At 42.8% G+C, this 20,445-nt stretch overlaps 2 protein-coding genes across 4 annotated transcripts; one reads left to right on the forward strand and one right to left on the reverse strand.

Moving 5' to 3' along the window:
• Nucleotides 1-331: 331 nt before the first annotated feature.
• On the reverse strand, nucleotides 332-14,238 carry usp28 (ubiquitin specific peptidase 28). 3 transcript variants are annotated; one of them, XM_028421007.1, is made up of 26 exons: nucleotides 14,076-14,238; nucleotides 12,332-12,406; nucleotides 11,712-11,832; nucleotides 11,362-11,449; nucleotides 10,909-11,071; nucleotides 9,411-9,497; nucleotides 9,188-9,325; nucleotides 8,548-8,618; nucleotides 8,387-8,463; nucleotides 8,170-8,318; nucleotides 7,927-8,054; nucleotides 7,737-7,832; nucleotides 7,484-7,660; nucleotides 7,184-7,383; nucleotides 6,537-6,607; nucleotides 6,143-6,371; nucleotides 5,724-6,053; nucleotides 5,002-5,135; nucleotides 4,412-4,684; nucleotides 4,220-4,315; nucleotides 3,818-3,996; nucleotides 3,605-3,683; nucleotides 3,069-3,148; nucleotides 2,722-2,845; nucleotides 1,993-2,191; nucleotides 332-1,921 (listed from the first exon to the last, which is right to left on the reverse strand). In XM_028421007.1, exons 1-26 carry the CDS (start codon nucleotides 14,118-14,120, stop codon nucleotides 1,746-1,748), a joined length of 3,585 nt encoding a protein of 1,194 aa, XP_028276808.1. In that variant the 5' UTR covers nucleotides 14,121-14,238; the 3' UTR covers nucleotides 332-1,745. The 3 variants fall into 3 exon arrangements, with proteins under 3 accessions (XP_028276808.1, XP_028276809.1, XP_028276807.1); XM_028421008.1 differs by having other exon boundaries at nucleotides 5,724-6,050; nucleotides 12,332-12,409; XM_028421006.1 differs by having other exon boundaries at nucleotides 12,332-12,409.
• An 843-nt stretch (nucleotides 14,239-15,081) lies between these two features.
• Nucleotides 15,082-19,423, forward strand: htr3b (5-hydroxytryptamine (serotonin) receptor 3B). Its single transcript, XM_028422101.1, has 9 exons — nucleotides 15,082-15,115; nucleotides 15,659-15,822; nucleotides 15,987-16,031; nucleotides 16,116-16,225; nucleotides 16,728-16,897; nucleotides 17,632-17,789; nucleotides 18,578-18,788; nucleotides 18,876-19,085; nucleotides 19,158-19,423. The coding sequence occupies exons 1-9, from the start codon at nucleotides 15,082-15,084 to the stop codon at nucleotides 19,421-19,423; spliced, it is 1,368 nt and encodes a 455-aa protein (XP_028277902.1).
• The last annotated feature ends 1,022 nt before the right edge of the window (nucleotides 19,424-20,445 follow it).

Here is a 20,445-nt window from a genome sequence, read left to right on the forward strand (position 1 = left end):
TTAAAGAGGTTTATGTGAATTTGTTCAGATTATTCGCACCATTTTTAACTTAACCCATGAAAATAACACACAGCACTCAAAGATGGCCTGTAAAATAATTCATCCATGTAAAGACTATAGAGTTAACGAGGGGGGAAAATATTAGAATTACTCATAAATTAGTCTGTGAAATTATGAGATGTGCTTTTTGTCTGTGGGGAGATCAGAAAACATTGAGCTTGTCTGAACTCTACTCCACTGAGAACACATGAAATGTTTGTTAATTTTAGAAAGTTAAAACATTCTGCAGTTGTTAAAAGCAAAAGTGAAAAATATTGAATAAAACATAATGTGCGGTGTATTTAAAACATTTATTGAGTATCATCTTAGAGTACAAGTGAAAAAGAAAATGTGCAATCGGCAGCCGGAGACGGCCTGTCTGAAAATCCTGATTCATCCATCATACTGTACTGTGTCTGGGACACAAGAAAAAAGAAAGATTTAACCTCTTGCTGTCCAGTGCTTACAATGTTTAAAATGGAGAAAAGGCACATCTGTAATCAAGGTGCTGTCCAACAGGGTGCTGTCACAGAGCTGCTTACTTAATGTGAGCTCACAGCGGCTCTTCAAAGTTGTCCAGGACACCCTGAAAATACGTTCATTCATTATATTTCGCTGCAGATATTTCAAGCTTCACCTACGTGTAAAACGTCCTAAAATCTGTTTATACAAAGTAATATAAAATATAGATTTCAAAATAAAAGTGTGTTACTGTGCAGTACAATTGTTTTTTTTTTAAGCCCTGTGAAATAAGAGTCCTCATTGTGCATTCACACTGCTTAGCAACACAATCAGCCAGTCACTTTCTGCAAAGTTGAGTCACAGCCTGAATGTTAGCCAGGCAGTGAGACATGTCCATAAATGTTCTCCTTGAAGGTAGGTTTCAGATTGTTTAAGCACATAAAAGGACCTGGTTACAGCCACATAAACCTTTAACAGTCCCTCTAATAGAAGAGGCACACAGTCTAGAACATGGAAATGTTAACTGATAGCTGGTTAAACTGTGCTTTTTGGCTGCCATCTTGGCAGAATTTTGAGAGAAAGGGGCCTGTTTTAAGTAGGGCTGCAACGATTACTCGAGTACTCGATAATAATCTGTAATATTCGAGGGCAAAATGCATCGACAACTAATGTAGTACTCGATGACTCGTTTAGTGACGTCATCGGGATGATTCTCTTGTGGCGTAGAGGGATGATCAGCGTTTTGGGCACAAGAGGTCCCGGGTTTGAGACGTGGATGAGCCGTTTACACACGCACACACACTCTTACACTTTTGGCGTCGGGCATGGAGGCGGTCGCGGGCTGAAGCAATGACACTGCAGCGGTCCAAAGCAGGTATCCACCTGCTGCTAGATGCAGCCGTAGCTATGAAAAAACTAGGACAATTATGCGTGAGCCGAGTACTCGAGTAATCGGCAAGTATCCGAGTACTGAAAATACTAGTAGTGTTCAATAGGTAGTGGAGGACAAGCAGCACCTGAACCTTTTATATAATGTAGATTATTCTGACTAGATCTAATGGGCGATGACAGCCCTGCATGAGTCATAATGAGTGTGTTATCAAACTGTTTTGCACATCCGAAGCCAAACCAGCAGCTAAAATGAAATGCGGTCTGCATGCTGTGTCAACATTTCTGTTGGCAGAATGATCCATCAGCCGAGCTGCCAGCAGTTAAAATGTTCAAAAAGGATTCTTTCAGGGCTTCTACTTCACAGAAACTATGGAGGTGTTGTGAATGGATTCCATGACAGCAGCCAGGCGGCTGCACAGGTCGTGAGCCTGGTTGACGTGGACTTTGGGCGGGTCTTTAAGCAGCACTGTCTCGGTTGAGCCGTCCAGAACTCTGGGCAGCAACTCGCCCAGCTTCATCTGCAAAGAGTCTGAACACAAAGGGAAGATTATTACAGAGGCTCAGTGATCTGTTATGACAATAAAATGACTGGACACATACCATCCATGTCCTGGCCCAGGCAGCAGCACCAGTGACTGCGGATGCTCTCCATGGCGTCCCGGTCTTCCTGGCACAAAGAGGAGTCCCTGCTCATCAGGTGAAGACAGGGGATGACAGCCTCGTCCATGATGGCGATACCTTCCTCCACCTTAGTCTCCTCCCCGCTGCAAAACAGCCGCGATGCGCTTTCATTCAACGCCTGCATGGTGGATCATGGAGGGAGACGCACATTTAGATTTTATGACATGACACCTACAGATTCACATGTTTGTTTATATTTATAAGAATCTTTTTGTGCCAAACAATCTTACCAAAGCAGCCTCCGTGCAGCAGGAGATAATAGTAAGTGTACATTTAATAATCTGGAAGGAATCTTCACAAAGACCACTGCATTGAAACTCACATGATCAGCTGATGAAGGCTGCTTCTCTATAGTCTGTTAGCTTGAGAGCTAATGTTGATTGTAATGCTGTTACTGCCCTTTATATACCTACTATGGCTGCCTAAGCCTAGCACAGCTAAATATGGCACTGCTGTTCAGTCAGTGCTTCCGCTCCAAAGTTTGGAAAGAATTTCAGCAACTGAACACTGATAGGTCCCAAAGGATGGCTGCTGTGATGTGATTCTAATGACCCCAAACCTTTCCTCTATTGCAAGCCAAAAAAAAAAAAATCAAAATATAAAGCAACACTCTCCTGAGGAGAGGACTGGGCATGGCGGAGCACTCACAGTGAGACACTTCCTCCTGTATACTGCAATCAGAGCTCTGTCCACGCCACGTTTATCTCCATTCTTCAGCAGGGTGGCGTTGGTGTCGTACGCATGTGCCAGGTAGTTCAATGCCTCCCGCATCCTGCAGCACACACACACACACACAGAGGCAACAGTCGCTGTATTACTCTACATAAATAAATACAGTGTAGTCAGAGTATATGTAGAGATAGTTTACACATTGATTCTACTTCATGCAGGATGCATTACAGCATGACTCCATGCACAACATGAAAAAAGAGACTGATGCTAATCTGCTGGATCTTGACACGTGCCGCTCAGGAAGGTGAATATCTGACACCTACTTCCCATGCTGGTAGTGCTCCAGGCCGGTCAGCAGGTAGACAAACACTGTCCTGAACTGCCTGTAGTCATCATGCCACTGCTGAAAGAGTTCACAGGAAAAAAACATCGATCAATATATTGGCTCTAACAGGCAGTTCATTTCTCTTTAAAGATGATTGAATGTAACATTTCACCAGGATAATTTTGTTAAGTTTGTGCCCAGTCTGTGATTAGTGCACAGTGCCCCGGTCACTCTTAACTGCCATACTGGAATATACATAGTTCTCATTCCAGTGTGACCAAATGTCATCGGGTTTACACGCTCCCTGCTGGAATTCCAACCATGCAGATCTAAATAAACTCGTCAGATTAGGGATTTAATTTTCTCTCATACGGCAAAGACAACAGTGTAATAGTGTGGTTTTGTGAACACACAGTATTTATTATAATGTAAGTTTGGCACTGCGCTGCAAAAACAGGTCAAACAAACGTCTGTCTTGTGTGGAAGATGGATTTCCACTGGTACAACAGAATGAAAACAAATCACAGAAAGTACCAAGTATTCATCCATGTCCATGTCTTCTGGCTTGATGAGGCGCAGCTTGGATCGGGCTTCTCTCATGATACTGATGGCCCTGCATGTACAGAAAGCACAGTTGAGTTGCAGTTCTCTACACTGGACACTAGATGGCACAACATGCACACTCTACAGTAAGACCTCAAACACCCCTCAGCTCAGAGCTCAGAGCTCAGAGTGCGTTTTGTGCACCTCTCATCAAAGCTGAGGTTGCGGTCGGTAAACTGCTCAAGCAGCGTCCTCTCAATGACGCGCTTGGACGCCTTGTTCTGAAAGAAGTAGACCAGAGCGTGCTGCAGACGAGCATCCTCCTGAAGTGTGGTCTCCTCCTGGGAGAGCTCATACAAACGGGAGTACTCCTCATGGAAGGCCTGAGAGGGAAAGAAGAGGGATGGGAATTTACACTAGTTAAAAAAACAAATGGACCCTCAAACCGCTCAGACAGGTTCTGGTTTCATCAGCTCGTAGGCCCACCAAAGTTTGTTTTTAGTATTAATGACTGAATTGATAACTAGAGCCAAAAGAACTTGACTTTTTTGGGTCAAAAATATTGCTGCAACTGCAACTTTACATTAATAAAAGGCCTGAAAATACCTTGATGAGGCCAGCCTCGGGGCCTTCGTTGTCAAAAGCTTGTCGGGCCTTGGCTATGGCTAGAATGATTCCCTGCATAGCTGGAGTTAGCATCATCTAATAAACGACAGAGAAAAAACTGATTATAACGCCAAAAATATGGAAGAAAACGAAGAGAAGACACAAGTAATAAAGTGATATATGACTACTTACCTCTTCATTGTATCCATCAGCATCTGCCCTCACCATAATCCTGCCCACATTGGGTATCTCCACTTCTGAGACCTCATTCTCAGGCTGTCGGGGTCTAGCTGGAACCTCCTGTTGCTCCCCCTCTCCACCTGTCTGCTCTGCTTCCGGTTCAGGAGCCTCTGTGGAAGCTTCTTGTTCACCTTTAGCTTCAGGGCCTGCTGCCTCCATGTCATCTTTCTCCACATGGAGGTCAGAGGGTGCCTGGTTCCTCGGCTCTGCATCAGGGCTGGGAGTCTGACAAAACGAAGAGCATGCTGGTTTGATTATATGTCTATTTCTGATATTTTAAAACATAACAGACACTGAAAGTTGTGAAGCAGAAATGTCACAATGTCTGTGAACTAGCTAGTAACAATCAAACATGGCAGCTGTCAGCTTTAGTTACTCGTGCCCTTCACATTATCTGAACACGGCTCTACACCTAGCCTTAATCTCTGACACTAGGCTAAACAGTGTAATGGGATCCTTGACCCAGATGTACACACTTTATTTTTGTGGCCTAGAATTACTGACCTATATTCTATAGGGGGGGGTGTGATATACTTGCCCACCTGACTCTGTGGCTCTTTCTCAGCTGAGGCAGAGCTCTGGCTTGGCCCCAAGGTGTCAGTGACTGTTGTGCTGCTGGTGTCACCTGGCTGGCATCCAGGACTCTGCAGCGGTGGGGGTGATACCGCTGATTTTTCTGGGGTCAAAATAACAGAGTGTTCAATAATAAATATAGATCATCAAATGTTTTTAAGACAGCCTGTTGGCAACAGAATTTGAAAATATAGAGACAATAATAAGTCACACTCTCTCTAAAGCCGCACAGCTAATTCCCACAATGCAGATTAAGGATTGGCCACTGTTGAAAGCCACTTATTTTATGCATAAGAAATAAAGAGTACCATAATTATTGGTCCTGTTGTCTTTAAATTTAAATCACCGTCATGAAAACAAACAGATCTCTGCTCCAACCACAACCATCATCTTGAGAGATTATCTTTTAAATGTATGACAGTCCCAGCTGTGGTAAAAATAACACTCATACTAAGCATATCTGTCTATTCAGCTGTCCACATTCCCCAGAAAAACTCTGTGCCAGGAGGAAGGGCTTTGAATTTCACACATCTGAATCAATTTGAATTAGGAAGTGCTACTAAATATGTGGGGAAAAGGACATATTAATACCCTGTATATCATGTCATTTTAAATCCATACAATGACCACAACTCAATGTTTTATGGACCTGCAGTGAAGTGGCGATGAAGATTCTCCTGTTTCTACAAACCTTCAGGTTTCTCTGTGGGACCAGGCTCTGGTTCTTTCTCTGACTCCGGCTGTGGCTCTGAAGCAGCACCCTGTTCCAGCTCCTCCATGGATGGTCCAGACTGGGGTGCTGGCTCAACAGGTGTTTGCTGTATATTGTCCAGATTTGGGTTTGGGGGCTCTGCAGAGACTGTGGACTCTTCCTGTGGTGTTGCGGTCTGGCAGAACTGCTCCTCCCATTCCCTGAGCTCCTGCTGGAACCATCGGTTGTCTTCGTGGACGAAGCGTCTGAGGATGGACGGCAGGGAGTCCATGCCACGGAGCACCTGGCCTGTCTCGTCGTCTGTGTCTTCTAGGTGCATGTGAGATGTTGTTAGGTAGTAAATGCACATGTGACCATAAGTCTTAAAAACAGTCAAACATTAGAGCAGAACTCTGCACCTGTGATGAGGTTGGGCAGCCTGTCGTCGATGTACATCAGACAGTAGGCGCTGGCGTTGGTCATGCCACCAAATGAGTCCCGTTCCAGCTCCTCCCATGATGACTCGGTGATGCTTATATCATTGTACTTCATCCAGCGCTGGTTAGCATGGTCATAGATGTAAGCCCAGTAGTGACCTGCTGAAGCCTGGCCCTCATGGACAAGCACTGCATGGAGTCTGTATGGTACCTAAAAAACAGCAGAGAGAGGGGAAGACCTGAAGCCCTGATGTTCTGTCTATATTAGATTATTTTGTAATCTAATCACAGCTGAATGTGCTTTCTACAGCTGCACATGTAAAATATGTAATTGAACAGCAGCTTGTGTTAAATAAGGTGAGTGGAAGTGGCTTACCTGGCAGAGACTGTTGTCTGAGTACATGCCCTCAAGCATCTGAGAAAGCTTGTCAATACTGGCCTTTAACTCTGGTACAAACAAAAAGACACAAACACACAGAAAGAAAAACGCTGTTTAACAAAAAAATTTTAATAAATTGCACCAGAAGAACGAGTGTCTCCTACTGATATTCAAGTCTGGAATGAACTTAAATTAAAAAAATATATAGTAAGCTACTGCTACTGTCTGGAATAGGTGTGAGTCACCGTCAGATGAGAGCGATGAAACTCTATTTTCATGCAGGTGTGCAGTTCTGCCCTTCTGGAGTGACGATGTCCTAAGGCATACTTATGTTACTTCCTCACCTTTAGCTTGTGTATTTATATATCAGGTGTTTCAGTCAGACAGGCTACTTTAGACAAAGAAAAAAAAAATCAATTTCCTTCTGCAGTAAGTGAGGCTTGGCGACATGGTTCCGTTCTGGGACCTCTCTGCCCTTCCATCTGCATATATAGAAAGCCTAAGGCAGGGAGAGCAGCAGCACAGACCACACCTGGACTTTTCAAGCTATATGTGTTTTTTTTTCCGTAACAAATACTCAAATGTTTAAAAAAAAATGTTCTTAAAAGGCACTAAAATACATGTGTGTGTTTTCATAGGCATACCATTTATGTCGTTCTCTACTTCAGTTCTCCAGCGCTGCAGGCAGGTCTTCACAAAGTGCAGCTCCTCTTCGGTGATGCTGTGGGGGGCAGGGTGGGGTGGGGAGTCGATGTGGTGTCTGCACTGGGTGAAGGGCTTGTATATGGGGGTTCTCTGGCAACTAGAGACCAGACTCTCTGATGAATCGGTTTCTTCAGGTTCACTGAAAAACATGAGAGATGAGATGGCAACAAAGACTTCCAACATCAGACAAGCGTGTTTTTAAGATTCTGTTATTAGAGTCTAAACTCAAATAATGTCACCTGTTGTCCTTTGAAACGCCGTCACTGAGAGGGTGAGACGGAGTCGGCGAAGCTGCTGCTAACCTCGGCTCTTCAGCTGGGGAAACGCTCGTAGGCTTAGTGGTAGCAAACTCCAGCACGAATTGGAGCATGTCAGCCAGCGGATACTTGGTCGGTCCTGAGCCGTAGTTTTTATAACTGTGAATGAAGATAAGAAATCGTTTGACTGAAGAGATACATCACAGCCAAATGTCTGCGCTGTCAGCTCTCTTACCACTCGAGTTTCTGCTGAAGGACTGCAAGCTGTTCTTTGAGTTTCTTCACTTCATTTCTTCTCTCGTGTGTCCAGTCTATGTTTTTGTGCAGATATCTATACACAGAAAAAAAACAGAAACAATCATATGTAGCATCGCTGTTTTGTTGTTTTGTGTCGTATAAAATGAACCTGAACTCCGTAGACCGACCTGTCCATATAAATGATTTGAGGAAACTCCAGTTTCTTGTGTATCTTCTCAGGACGTCCGAGCTGAGTGTTGAATTCAAATCTGGAAAGTTCAAATGTCAACACTGGTGGCAGCTTTTTGAACCATCTCTGCAATAAAAAAAAAGAAGCAAACTTTCTTAGCAGATCATCAGATTTCACACTCAGCCTAGCATGATGTGTATGATGTATATAAACTGTGTTGCTCATTGTTTGATGTTCCCACCTCACGGCCGGATGTGACGCTGTGATCTGAATGAAGTGACTCAATCTCCTTCTCAACCATTGCACCTTCCAGGCATTCATCCAGGTTGTTGAATCCATTGACTTGCAGGGGGTACTGGCCAAACTGCTCGATATTACATAACGTCTTACCTAAGCAGAATCACATACGAGTGAGCGACAGGGAGAAACATTAAATTACAAAACAAGCGCTGACATACCCTCGTGTTTTCTTTCTGTCACAAAGGTACCGTAGAAAAGCTGGACCATGGGGTTATGTTGTTTGTCGTGTGCGTCACTAAAAATAAAAACATAATATTATGTTGAAATATCTTAAAAAAATAAATCGTGGTGGATGAAGCCAACATGTAGAGTAACTTACTTTCCATTGGCAGCAAGCTGAAATGCATCCTCTAGCCAGTCAAGCAGTTTGTGTGAGAACTCACTGACATCCTTAAATGGAAGAAATGAGTAATAATGAAACATTTTAAGTTTAATTTTGGGTCGCTAACAGCTCTATCAATGGCAACTAAAGAAAATCCACTTATTTACTGAAGGACCAGGACATTAAACTGAGAGCTCTATAAACAGTAAATGTACATAGAAGGGATTCCTCAGAGGACGATGATGGGCTTCTTGAACTTTGATGCATGTTGTGTGTTGTGCGCCTGCTTGGATGTCATGAAGTGGTCATTTGTGATGTGTGTTATAAGGGGGACAAAGCAGAGCTTTAATTTGTTGGTTTGAGTGAGTGCCAACATTATTTATCCAATCAAAGCACTGATGTTTTCTCAACAGAGAAAAAGAAATCACAAGAGAGAGAGAGAGAGAGAGAGAGAGGCTACTGATGGGAAGATCTAAACAACATTCAAGCAGCGGCTGCACGATTCATGGAAGCTGAGCAGATAATAACGGAGAAGTCCCGTCAGATCTGGTCTGGTAAGCGTGTCGGAGACAGACACAGACGAGGGTTTATTTTCAGTAGAGCCATTTTTTTTGTATAATATAAAAGCTTTATGTACCTGTTGGGCCTCACTGGTCCTGAAAGCATCACGCAACAGCTCCACCGCGGCAGAGGGATCCACAAACCTGCGAGTGGAGCCCACCATGAGGGCGAAGAGACAGCGTAGCTCCTGCATGAAAGCGATGTTCCTCTTGTCCTGTTAACATAAAGAGTCACACATCATACAGCTTACAAATAAAAAAAAAAAACCGGTGGAGAAATTCTGACTGTAGTTTACTCACTGAGTGGCTCTTACACTTCTCCACCACTCGCTCAGACAGATGGTAGTTGAGGACCAGTCTCCTGAACACAGGCAGGTGGAAGAGTGACTGCAACAACAACAACAACGACAACAACAACAACAACAAGAGGCATTAATCAACCCTTCCAGTGAAGGTCAGATCTGAAAGATTAGCAGATGGCAGAACATAATTATAGAAGCCAACATGGACATACTGTGTGTTTACCAATGTAATCACAAACACAAAATGTCAGACTGTAACAGCTAATGTGTTGTCGTTCAGATTCAGTTTCCACCTGCAGGTTAAGGAGCCTCTTAAGATGCCATTATCTTAAATATTATGTGGAGGTCAAGTTCTTATCTACATCTGTTTCATCATATTTTAACAGCAAGGAAGACAAATCACAACGTTATAAGAGAGCTTCTGAGCACTCGTGAATATCTTTATATATATATATATTTCAATTTCTGGAGGAAATTCAATTATGTCTTATCTCAATTTCACTGTAATTTATCCCACAAAGGATAAGAGAGGGAATGTGAGCTGACAGCTGAATCATGTGTTCACTCAGCTACTATCTGACGCTTTATCAAGAGTGCCTGTTGAATCGACAACTATCCCTTCAGTATTGACACCAGCAAGAAAGCAAACAAAGGGCTATCATTTGAAGAGCATTTGTATTCCAACAACAACACTGCCACATTTCCATGTTTCGCTTCCTAGATAATTACCCCCTGTCCTATGGGGGGGGGGGGTCTTCTAAATTGATGCAGAAGCATATCTGAGTTCAACAGAGACAAACAATCAGTGTCTCTGTCCATCACGTCAGTCGCTATTTAATTATCCACACAGCCTGTGTATTTCACCGAGCGCTCTGGTTTCTGCCTGAGCCACCTGATAGGCTGGAATGGACTCATAATCGAATTTGCAGCTAGAGAGAAATACTGCATGTTCTAATTCAGAAGGACGATGCACACAAACCTTTGTTAGAAACTGCATCTGTTGATTTCACATGTCACAATAAAACATTTGTGAAGAAAAACTTGAAAATCATTTGTACTAAAAAACAAAAAATAACAAACGATTCTGGACTTTTCAGTGCAAATAGGCAGTCAGAACCATCAGGTCATGTGACTACAATTCAGCCAGTATTTGGTTGATCTGCAGAGCTGCAGGCCAGAAAATCTTTGACATAAGGGTTAAAAAAACAGACTTTTGCTGAGTGAACTTTGAACCATTTAAAAGTTGGAACCTTTGAAGGGAAACTCCAAGTCTATAAATGTTATTGACCGAGCTATTTAAATCAGAAAGCAGACACCTGCTACATGTGCACAGAGTGCAACTGTCTGACTGTATGTACAGAACCAAAGAGTGAACTAACGAACACATAAGCACATTACATTTAAAGAGCTATACTTTGTAGTATTTAACCAAATCTGACCAAATGACTTGTGTGTCAACAAGCACTGTTGTTGCTGTTGTTGTTGTTGCTCCTCACCTGGATGACAGCACTGAACCAGCAGGTGTTTCCCACATTGCGAATGCCCACAGGCCAGTCGTCCTGGCGGATCCAGTCTGCGGGGCTGCACATTTCACTCTGGGCTTCACATCTCTTCCTTTTTATTCTCGCTGCATTCTCCTCGGCGCTGGCCTCCAGAGCCCTGCAGAACAACACAATTAGCCCTTCTGAAGGCTTGGATCAGACAGCTCTATTAAACACAGGCTGACACAGGTGTAATAAAAAAATCTTTATAAAAAAAAAAAGGTTAACACGCTGCCGCTGCTGCTGCTCCACCTGTATTTGTTTACATACAGCTGTGTGTTTTGACTGTGTAATGCTAACAGCATTCATCATAAGAACTGTAACAGTTGTTGAAGAATGCTGTTTGTGTGCTCATCAGCAGTAAATAACCAACCTGACCACAGGTCAGTTTAACTGTGAAGCTCCTACCTGTGGAACTCTCTCTCCTCTTCCTGGGCGTTGTGGGACTCCTGCAGGCTGAGTTCTATGGCGGTCTGCAGTTCATCTTTAGGAAGTCCTGAAGCAACAAACAACATTCATTAATCCAGTGTTTGATTATTGATTATTAATATTAATTCTTCCTCTACACTGCCCGTCTATGGGTCTGTACTTCTATTAACCCTAAATAACCTTATTTCATGTTGTTTACCTACAACAGTGTTCGTCTAAAACCTTCGTTAAATGCATAAGAATTCTTCCATGTTCAATAATATGCAAATGATCTCAACCTAAATTGAATGCTATTGCTATTGCATATGGTTCTTTTGTCCTCACTGTACCTTTCTTGCCCTCCCAGGCCTCTCCAGATGTCCCTGACTCCTGTGGTTCTCCAGGGTCCTGAACCTCTGCAGGCTGGGTTGTCAGCAGTCCAACTGCATGTCCAATGTCACCCTGGCTGGCCTTTAAGAGAGGGAGAGAGACAGAGAGAGAGAAGGAGAGGACAAGGAAAAGATAAGCATAAATATTTAAGATATTATTAGATCGCAGCAAGCAACATGAAACATAGGGTGAGAATTAAGTAAACAATACATGCAAATAAGTGATCGGAGAAGGTGATAAGTTAAGAGACAGAAATAATGCCACTCTGGAAATCAACAGATACAACATATGTTGTGTTTATGCGACTCTTTGTCTAATGATCACTCGTTCTCTAAGGGATTTATACGCACAGCTGTGTTGAAATTCATCAGCACTTTGTGGAGGTCTTTTATGTCGGGCTACCTTTAACCCCACGTACACTTTATGGATTATACTCAAATACTCTACATGAGAAGCCAGATGTGTTGTTTTAAATTCTTGATGCTACAGATACAGAAAACAATGAACGCATGCTGGGATGGTGAATGGCTGAAGATGGAATGGTGAATAATGTGCAGCTGTCTTTTTACATCCCTCTTACATTCAGGGCTCTGTAGAGAATCTGTTGGTCCTGGATGCCAGTGATCTCCCTCAGCTGGTTGATCAGCATTTCGCTCTGCTGAGAGAAAAAAAAAACACAGACAGAAAACAGTGAAACTTCAGAGCTTTCATGCATCGTTTGAGACATCTCTCCAGTTTGTGATGTGACTGTGGGCTGTTTAACTGATAAAATTCAGCTATTTTCTTCTTCTGTTTTTTCTTGAAATCTCTTCAGACATCACACTTGTAGTTTACCTCATGCATTGTTGTGGAAACAAACCCACAAAGACCTGATTTCAACAGCTCATTAAGGCCTCACTTGTAGTCGGTGCCCCAGATAGGAGGATACTCATGGGGTATATATATGGAACTAAGGACGGAACTAAGGGACAAATGCCAACCTGTCATGCTGAATATGACGTCCACGAGCTGATTCATTTGGAAACAGTTGGAAAAAATTCCCCTGATTCTTTCTATACTGGAGATGGATGATAAAATACCAAATGTCCAACAGGCAGCAGAAACTCCAGAAGGCTCCCGGTCCCTGCCAAGAACTAGTCTGTCCCCCCATAAACACCACATTCACATGTTTTTGTAGGAACTGAATAAACAAATATTTGGTGAGTTTAGTGTCGGTGGCAGGTGGACGGCTGGTGTTTGGTTCATGAAAGCTAACCGGTTAGCTTCATGCTAGGTGTTGACAAATATAAGTGGATTTTCTAAACTGTCATCCTATGTTATATGAATGCAACATTTTACCATCAAATGTCTGCTTGTATTTGACATGCATACACTAATCACGCCATCATCCCATCATCCACACTCAGAGACTGGTAAACACACATGGCCTAATATGTTTGATGAGGTTTGAAGTTCCAAAAAGAAATGACAGGAGTCTGCTCGGTGAGAGGCGACTATATAAAGCCAGCCGACAGCAGGTGGACGTGTCATGGTATCTTTCTCTCTCTCTTTCAAACACACACACACACAGGAAGCCAAGTGAAGGCTGACCAGACTTATATGGAGTCCAGGGGCTATCTGAGACCCTCTAGGTTAGCCTCTATTTTTGGTTACTGACATGGATAGCACAAGCTTCTGTTTATCATTCCACTCACCATGCCACCAACCAGGGTGAGTGGGCTCTGAGTGTATCTGTCTCTTTCATTTACATATATTTATATATATATAAATACACAGACACACCTCATAATGTCAAAACAGAAACATTTAACCTCATATAATACCACTGTTATCCAACTATATGTATGAATTTAGCACATCATTAGCTTTCTAAATGCTACAATAAATAGAATGTCCTATTGATAGAGCAGCTTGGATGGAGTCCTACTGAGCTTAAGAGTCTAAAATAACTTGTACATTTGCTTTAATATATATTATTCATGTCTTACAGACCTTAATAGGAGCACTAAAAATATCTTATTATATCCACTGCAGTGGGGAAAGAGTTAGCAATGGCTAATTAGCCACATTAAAGGTTAAAAATATTATAGCTACATGCCGAATTTAACATTTTATTTACCCCATACTTAAATTAATGAATGATATTAGTGTCGGCTTTAAAATGACAGTTTTGTTAATGAGCATTTGACCTTTTAGGATTCTGTCCACATCCACAGAGGGGTTAGTGTTAGCTGCTCAGGCATTCCCACACAAACAAGTCACTGATTGTTATTATTATTATTATTATTATTATTATTAGTAGCTCCTTCATCCTCCGCGCTCACCGAGTTCGCTGAGTTCTCTCCATGTTCAGACTGTTCAGCTCTCATTGCAGGTTTTTAAAAATAAATTTAAAAAAAAAACAGACTTTTCCACCAAATGTTTTCAGCAGAGTCCGAGTCAAACCAGCTCCATCTGTCAGGCGCCGCGAGCGAGCGAGCGAGCGGCCAGCTGCGCGCGCGCCCGAGCCTCACCTGTCAGGACATGCGCGTGCACCGGAGAGGGGGGCAGCTGACATTAAACACGAGTGCGCGCCCGCAGTGTGACGAACACCTCTGAGTGTCTGTGACGGATTAACCTGCTTTAACAGCGTTTATACACGGCGTCAGATTATCATACAGTCAGATTATTAATCCAGGCTGCAAGGACTAAATTAATCTGTATTTTTAGCTACTTAATGACATGAGCTTGACTTCATGATTGTAACTGCACTCTTCTAATTTAATCATCCTGATTTTATTTGATGTTTTTAATGATTTTATTCTTTTTATGATTGTAATTTCCTTCTTAATTTAATGTTTTATATTTTTTATTCTGTGATTTCATCCTATGTAAAGCACTCTGAATTGCCTTGTGTATGAATGGTGCTATATAAATAAAGCTTGCCTTGCCTTGTTATTGCATTATAGTTTTAGATAGATAGATAGATTATTGATCCCTGAGGGGAAACTTGAAAAGATCATTATAAACAATTTAATAACTTATTTTTATTTTTAAAATACTTTCACAGCATCAAAATATTCATAATTCAATGTGGCAGTAAGCAAATCTTCAGGGACGTTTGTTTTTCCCCACGATCAGCTGTATCATCTTACCCGGCAGAAAAAAAAAAAAAAAAAAAAATCAATATCAGTGCAACCAAAATGTCTGCACTCTCCTACCCACACTCACATGGCTAGTGCTGAAGTTGTGTGATGAAACTGTGGATATTATTTGCTGCATTGGAGCAGGAACCATCTGAATTTGACGCTTGGAGAGCAGCTATAATCTGGGGAGGAGATTATAAACGTGATGTCTCTCATTTTGCTGGCACTGTTGCTCTCAGGTAAGATGCTCTTTTCCACCTCAGAGTATTAAACAGTTTTAGTATTTACATGTAAACAAAATATCTACAGGGTTTGGCTTTGTGATGTTTTCAATCAGAATGGGGCATTAAATATTTGAATATGTAAAAACTGAGGTATGTTAGAAAGGTTTTGAGATTATTAATCCTCTCTGTGTAATCTTACATTAGGAAAACACTACTCTGTATCCTGCTGGTGCAAAAATGTGGCGTATTAATGCTACAGATTGACACCACGTCTCACCATGTCTTCATCTCTCTATGTTGACTCTGTTGCCTTGAAAGGAGCTGGATTATTTTATTTTTATTCTCATTACATACACATGCAATTAAACTGAAGTGATCACAAAGAAAGCTGTAATTTGATGAAACATTCAGGCACCTTGTATGTAAAAATAAACTGAAAAAACAAAGCCTAGATGACTAAAGTGCTGCCTTAATTGTTGCCATTAATCTGTAATAATCTAATTTTAGTCGTGGCCTCAGTTTACACAGCTTGGTAATCTATCTTTATTGTTTTTTTAGCCCATCTGGCTGAATGTGTCCCGGAGAAGCCGAAGAGATCAGCTCTGAACCAGCTGACCAGGAGCCTCCTGAGGAAGTACGACTGTGGAGTACGACCTGTTCACAACTGGACCAGTCCTACCACGGTCTACATAGACCTCATACTACAGTCCGTCCTCGACGTGGTACCACAGCGTGTCCTTTTACTAGATTAAAGAACGTCTACATGATTTAATCTACAGTTCTGTCTCATTGCACATTTCTTGTATATGATAGTTAATATAACTTAAACTTAAAATACAGACTTTCTCATTTAAAACAAGGATTGTAATCAAAATATTGTTCCTAGGATGGAAAGACTCAGAGTGTCACTGCCAGCATTTGGTACAGACAGGTGAGGGAGCCGACTTCATTTTTAGGCTTAACATGTTTTTTTTTTTTTTTAAATAATACCTCAAACCTCCTCTTATCTTTTCAGATCTGGACTGATGAGTTCCTCATGTGGGATCCAGAAGAGTTTGATGGCATTAATGAGATCTCGCTGTCATCTGATGCCATCTGGATACCTGATGTTATCGTTAGTGAATCGTAAGAAGTCAATGGTCTCCAGTGATTTGCTCCTGATGACCACTCTCAGCACTGAATGCTCATATTAAAGCCACATTGACACAAATATTTAATTTAATTTCTTGAGGCTGCCATACACCAGTGAGTACACTGGAGGCAATGCAGGTAAAGTGACACACAACAGTGACTAGGGAGGAGTTGGGATTGAACCACCAACCTTCCGGTTATTGGACAACCCATGCTCTACCACTGAGCCACTAATAAGCACCCAGCCGTCACAGCAGCTGATAAATAACACAAACATTCTACACATTAAAACTATGAAACCCATTCTTCCATCCTATTGTGTTATGTACTGTAACGTTATGTAACGTGGCATTGTAACATTCCAATGTGACCATAAACACGAGCATTCTTCCACTTGTTATGTAAGGGGGGGTCACCTTGACCTCAAGGTCAAATATTCTGCCTTGTTGTCCACGTCCTGCCTCACCTCCCCTTGTCTTTCATGTGCCTTTGCCAGCGTGGACGAAGGAAAGTCCCCCCCGATACCCTACGTTTACGTCAACTCCTCCGGCTCGGTGAAGAACTACCGGCCCATACAGGTGGTGCTGGCTTGCAGCCTGGAGATGTACGCCTTTCCATTTGACAAGCAGAACTGCAGCCTGACCTTCCGCAGCTGGCTTCACTCGGGTCTGTGCTCACTGGTATTTTATTGGAGGATTGACCCTGAATAAAGGAAAAGAGACAAGACAATGTGATTAGGATGTTTAACCAAACCTCTGGTACACTGTCAATGTCGATGGTGTTGTAAATATCTTATCTTATCCTAATTCTTGCACAGTTAAGGTTGGGCAGGGATGACATGTAGTAAATAAGGCCAGATACACAAACCATGTGCTCAGATTTCCATCTCTTAGGCCCCGTTCACACTGGAGAAAGTCATTCCAGCTAGAGTAGGATTGAGCCCAGACAGCCTTTAAGCTGGATGCGTTCAGACCTATTTTCAAATCTGGCTAGCACACAGTTGTGTCCGCACTCAATCCGGCTTCATCCAGCGTGTTTGCTGTCCTCCAAACCACTAGGTGGCGCCTCGTAATATGGCTAATAATGTGGCTAGCCGGATTCGCTAGCCACATTTGCATTCACACCTGAGCCACATTTGAGCCAACCCTCGAGAGGTGGATCTAGTCGGCTTGAAATCAAACTGGATTCAGCCGGATTGGAGGTGGTCACACTCGGAAAAAAACACATCTGGATTGATCTGGATGGGGCCAAATCCTGCTTAAGCCACATTTTTTCCCCCAGTGTGAACGGGGCCTTAGCTGCATTGGGCGCCCACCGTCTGTCTCTTAACTCTACAATAAAACAGAAAAATAGATGTTTACTGTTCTCTTTCTTCTAATTCTCTCTCTCCCTCTCTGCAGTGCAGGAAATAGACCTCGCCCTGTGGAGGAGTGCAGAAGCCATCGCTAACGATACGAGGGAGTTCATGAATGACGGAGAATGGGAGCTGCTGTCCATTCCTTCGCACTACTGGCAGATACGCCACGACAACACTGACTACGCTCACATCCAGTTCAATGTAAGCTCCTCACTATGAAAACATTCACATCTGTTGCAGAGGAGACGGTTTAAATAACAAAGTTTATGTTTAAATTTACACAACAAGTCGGTGAATTCTTATCGATGGTGAGCTTTAAACTGTGGCCCTCTGCTGAGCAGTGGAATTGTAAAGTGTAAAGCAATTGGCTGCGACTTTTATGGATCGAGCTAGAGAGCTAATGCCAAATGATGAGGCCGAGGCTGTTTCTGGCAAGTAAAGAGACAGATAGAGAGAGAAGCTGATAGACAGGGGGAGGGTGAGCAGCCATAATGAGACTGTCTCAGTGGCTGCCTGATCAATGGACTTCTTGTTAGTGGTGAGCAAAATGGCCCTTATAGCCCAGTGCAGGTGGAGAGCAGGGGAGGGTGCTGCTATATATTCAGCTCAAAGAGCAAAGGGGTTTTTTTTTGGTAATGGAGCATTTCATGGCTCACTGAGACATTGTTACACTGTGGTTTTGTTGCTAAGAGTAGATATGTCACATAAAAAGGCTGCTTTAGGAACAAGCCCTGAGAAAAATGATGAGATCAACAAACTGGAGAAAAGAAGAAGAGTGTATGGTTAAAACATCTTTACAATGCTCTGGAGGACTTGGTTCTATGGCAGGTCACATAGGGTTAAAATCATTTAGCAGAAAAATACTCAACAGTTGTTTATACATTAACTTGACAACAGTAAAATATTGTTTTAATTATGGTGATTTGAGATATATATGTCCGCCCTCTGTCATTAGATTCACGCCTCCACTGTTCTCCATTTTCATTCAGGTGTTGATCCGCCGGCGCCCCCTGCTGTATGTGGTGGGTCTCCTCATCCCCAGCATCTTCCTTATGTTGGTAGATGTGATCAGCTTCTACCTGCCTCTGAACAGCGGCACTCGCATCGCATTTAAGATCAGCATACTGCTCGGCTACACCGTCTTCAGAGTCAACCTGACGGACGATCTGCCCGCTACCGCCGTCAGCACTCCTCTCGTTGGTGAGGGATTTTAGGATTTAGGTTTTGTTTGCAGCCTTAAAGCCTTAAAATGCATGTTCTAAATGTCTCTAAACCATCTCCACTCAGGTGTGTTCTTCGCAGTGTGCATGGCCATGCTCATGCTGAGCCTCATCAAGTCAATCCTGGTGGTGAAGCTGCTTCACCATGGTGAGAAGGAGGTCAGGCAAATGTCAGTGTCTGCCTGCCTGCTTGACAAGTACGGCTCAGGTGGTCACGGCTTCAATGAGAGTGCTTTAACCTCCCTCAAAACCCTTGACCACATCATCTCGTCTGGAGGTAAGCTGAAAGAGTTTTACTAAACGTCTTGCTGCTCTTGAGGAATTCATTCAATCAGTCATTTTCTTATAGATTTCGAGCTTGAACCATCACTGGAGGAGGATCTTCTATCCCTGAACGAGATCCAGGAGGCTCCCACTGGACTGGAATGGATCTTCCAGGAGCTGGTTTCCCTCCGCATAGCTTTCTCTCAGGAAGACAGCGAGTCTTCAGCTCAGGTCGAGTGGCTGGCTCTTTGTTCCAAGCTCGACCACTATCTGTTCTGTCTTTATGTGCTGGTTCTGGCTGTGTATGCTAGCACTCTGCTGATGCTCTGGGCCAGCTGGAGCTTCGCCTGACCTAACCTCGAACAGTGATTTCTGTATGTACGCTAATCAGTAATTGAAATTACATCACTTTTATTTGTAAGAACTAATGTTATAATCGACTTTCCAATGCTTTTAATGATTGTAAATGTAGGAAATTATAGAAATGTACGTGTTTTAATGGATTCCCTGTCTCGCCAATGTAAGATTTTAACATAGCTATTTTCATGGATTTCAAGGATTTTCTGCCAAAAAATGTGCTCATTACATTCCGCTTTGTCAGTATGTATAATGACTCTTCTTTTTATGAGCTATAAGAACACATAAGACAGGAAAGGGTTAGACACCCAGAGTGGATCTGGCGTCATTGGCTTCATAGGCCCCGTTCACACTGGAGAAAGTCATTCCAGCTAGAGTAGGATTGAGCCCAGACAGCCTTTAAGCTGGATGCGTTCAGACCTATTTTCAAATCTGGCTAGCACACACTTGTGTCCGCACTCAATCCGGCTTCATCCAGCGTGTTTGCTGTCCTCCAAACCACTAGGTGGCGCCTCGTAATATACAGAGTCCGTTCACGCCGCGGTAGGACCGTGTGTGTGCATGCGTCGTGCGTTTTTTTGTCCCGTGTCGCGTCCTGTGAACCGGAAGTAGCATGTCGCTAGCTGGATTCGCGAGCCACATTTGCGTTCACACCTGAGCCACATTTGAGCCAATCCGGCTAGATCCACCTCTCGTGGGTGGATCTAGCCCGATTGAAATCAAACTAGATACTGCCGAGGTGATTCGAGGTGTTCACACTCAGAAAAAAACATCTGGATAGGCCCGAATCCCGCTTTAGCCAGATTTTTTTCCCCAGTGTGAACGGGGTAATAATGTTCTGCTTATCCTGGCTCTACTGTTGTATTTGTAAATGTATATATGGTCAAGAACATAATAAAGTCATCACTTCAACAAAATCACCAGACAGGTAAACAAACATCTGTTTCCATGGTGATACCAGCTCCCTGTTTACATATTAAAAACACACAACAAATTCCTGAAAGCAGAACTACCCT

Source organism: Parambassis ranga, chromosome 14 (genome assembly GCF_900634625.1).
Source record: "Parambassis ranga chromosome 14, fParRan2.1, whole genome shotgun sequence".
Lineage (NCBI taxonomy): Eukaryota > Metazoa > Chordata > Actinopteri > Ambassidae > Parambassis > Parambassis ranga.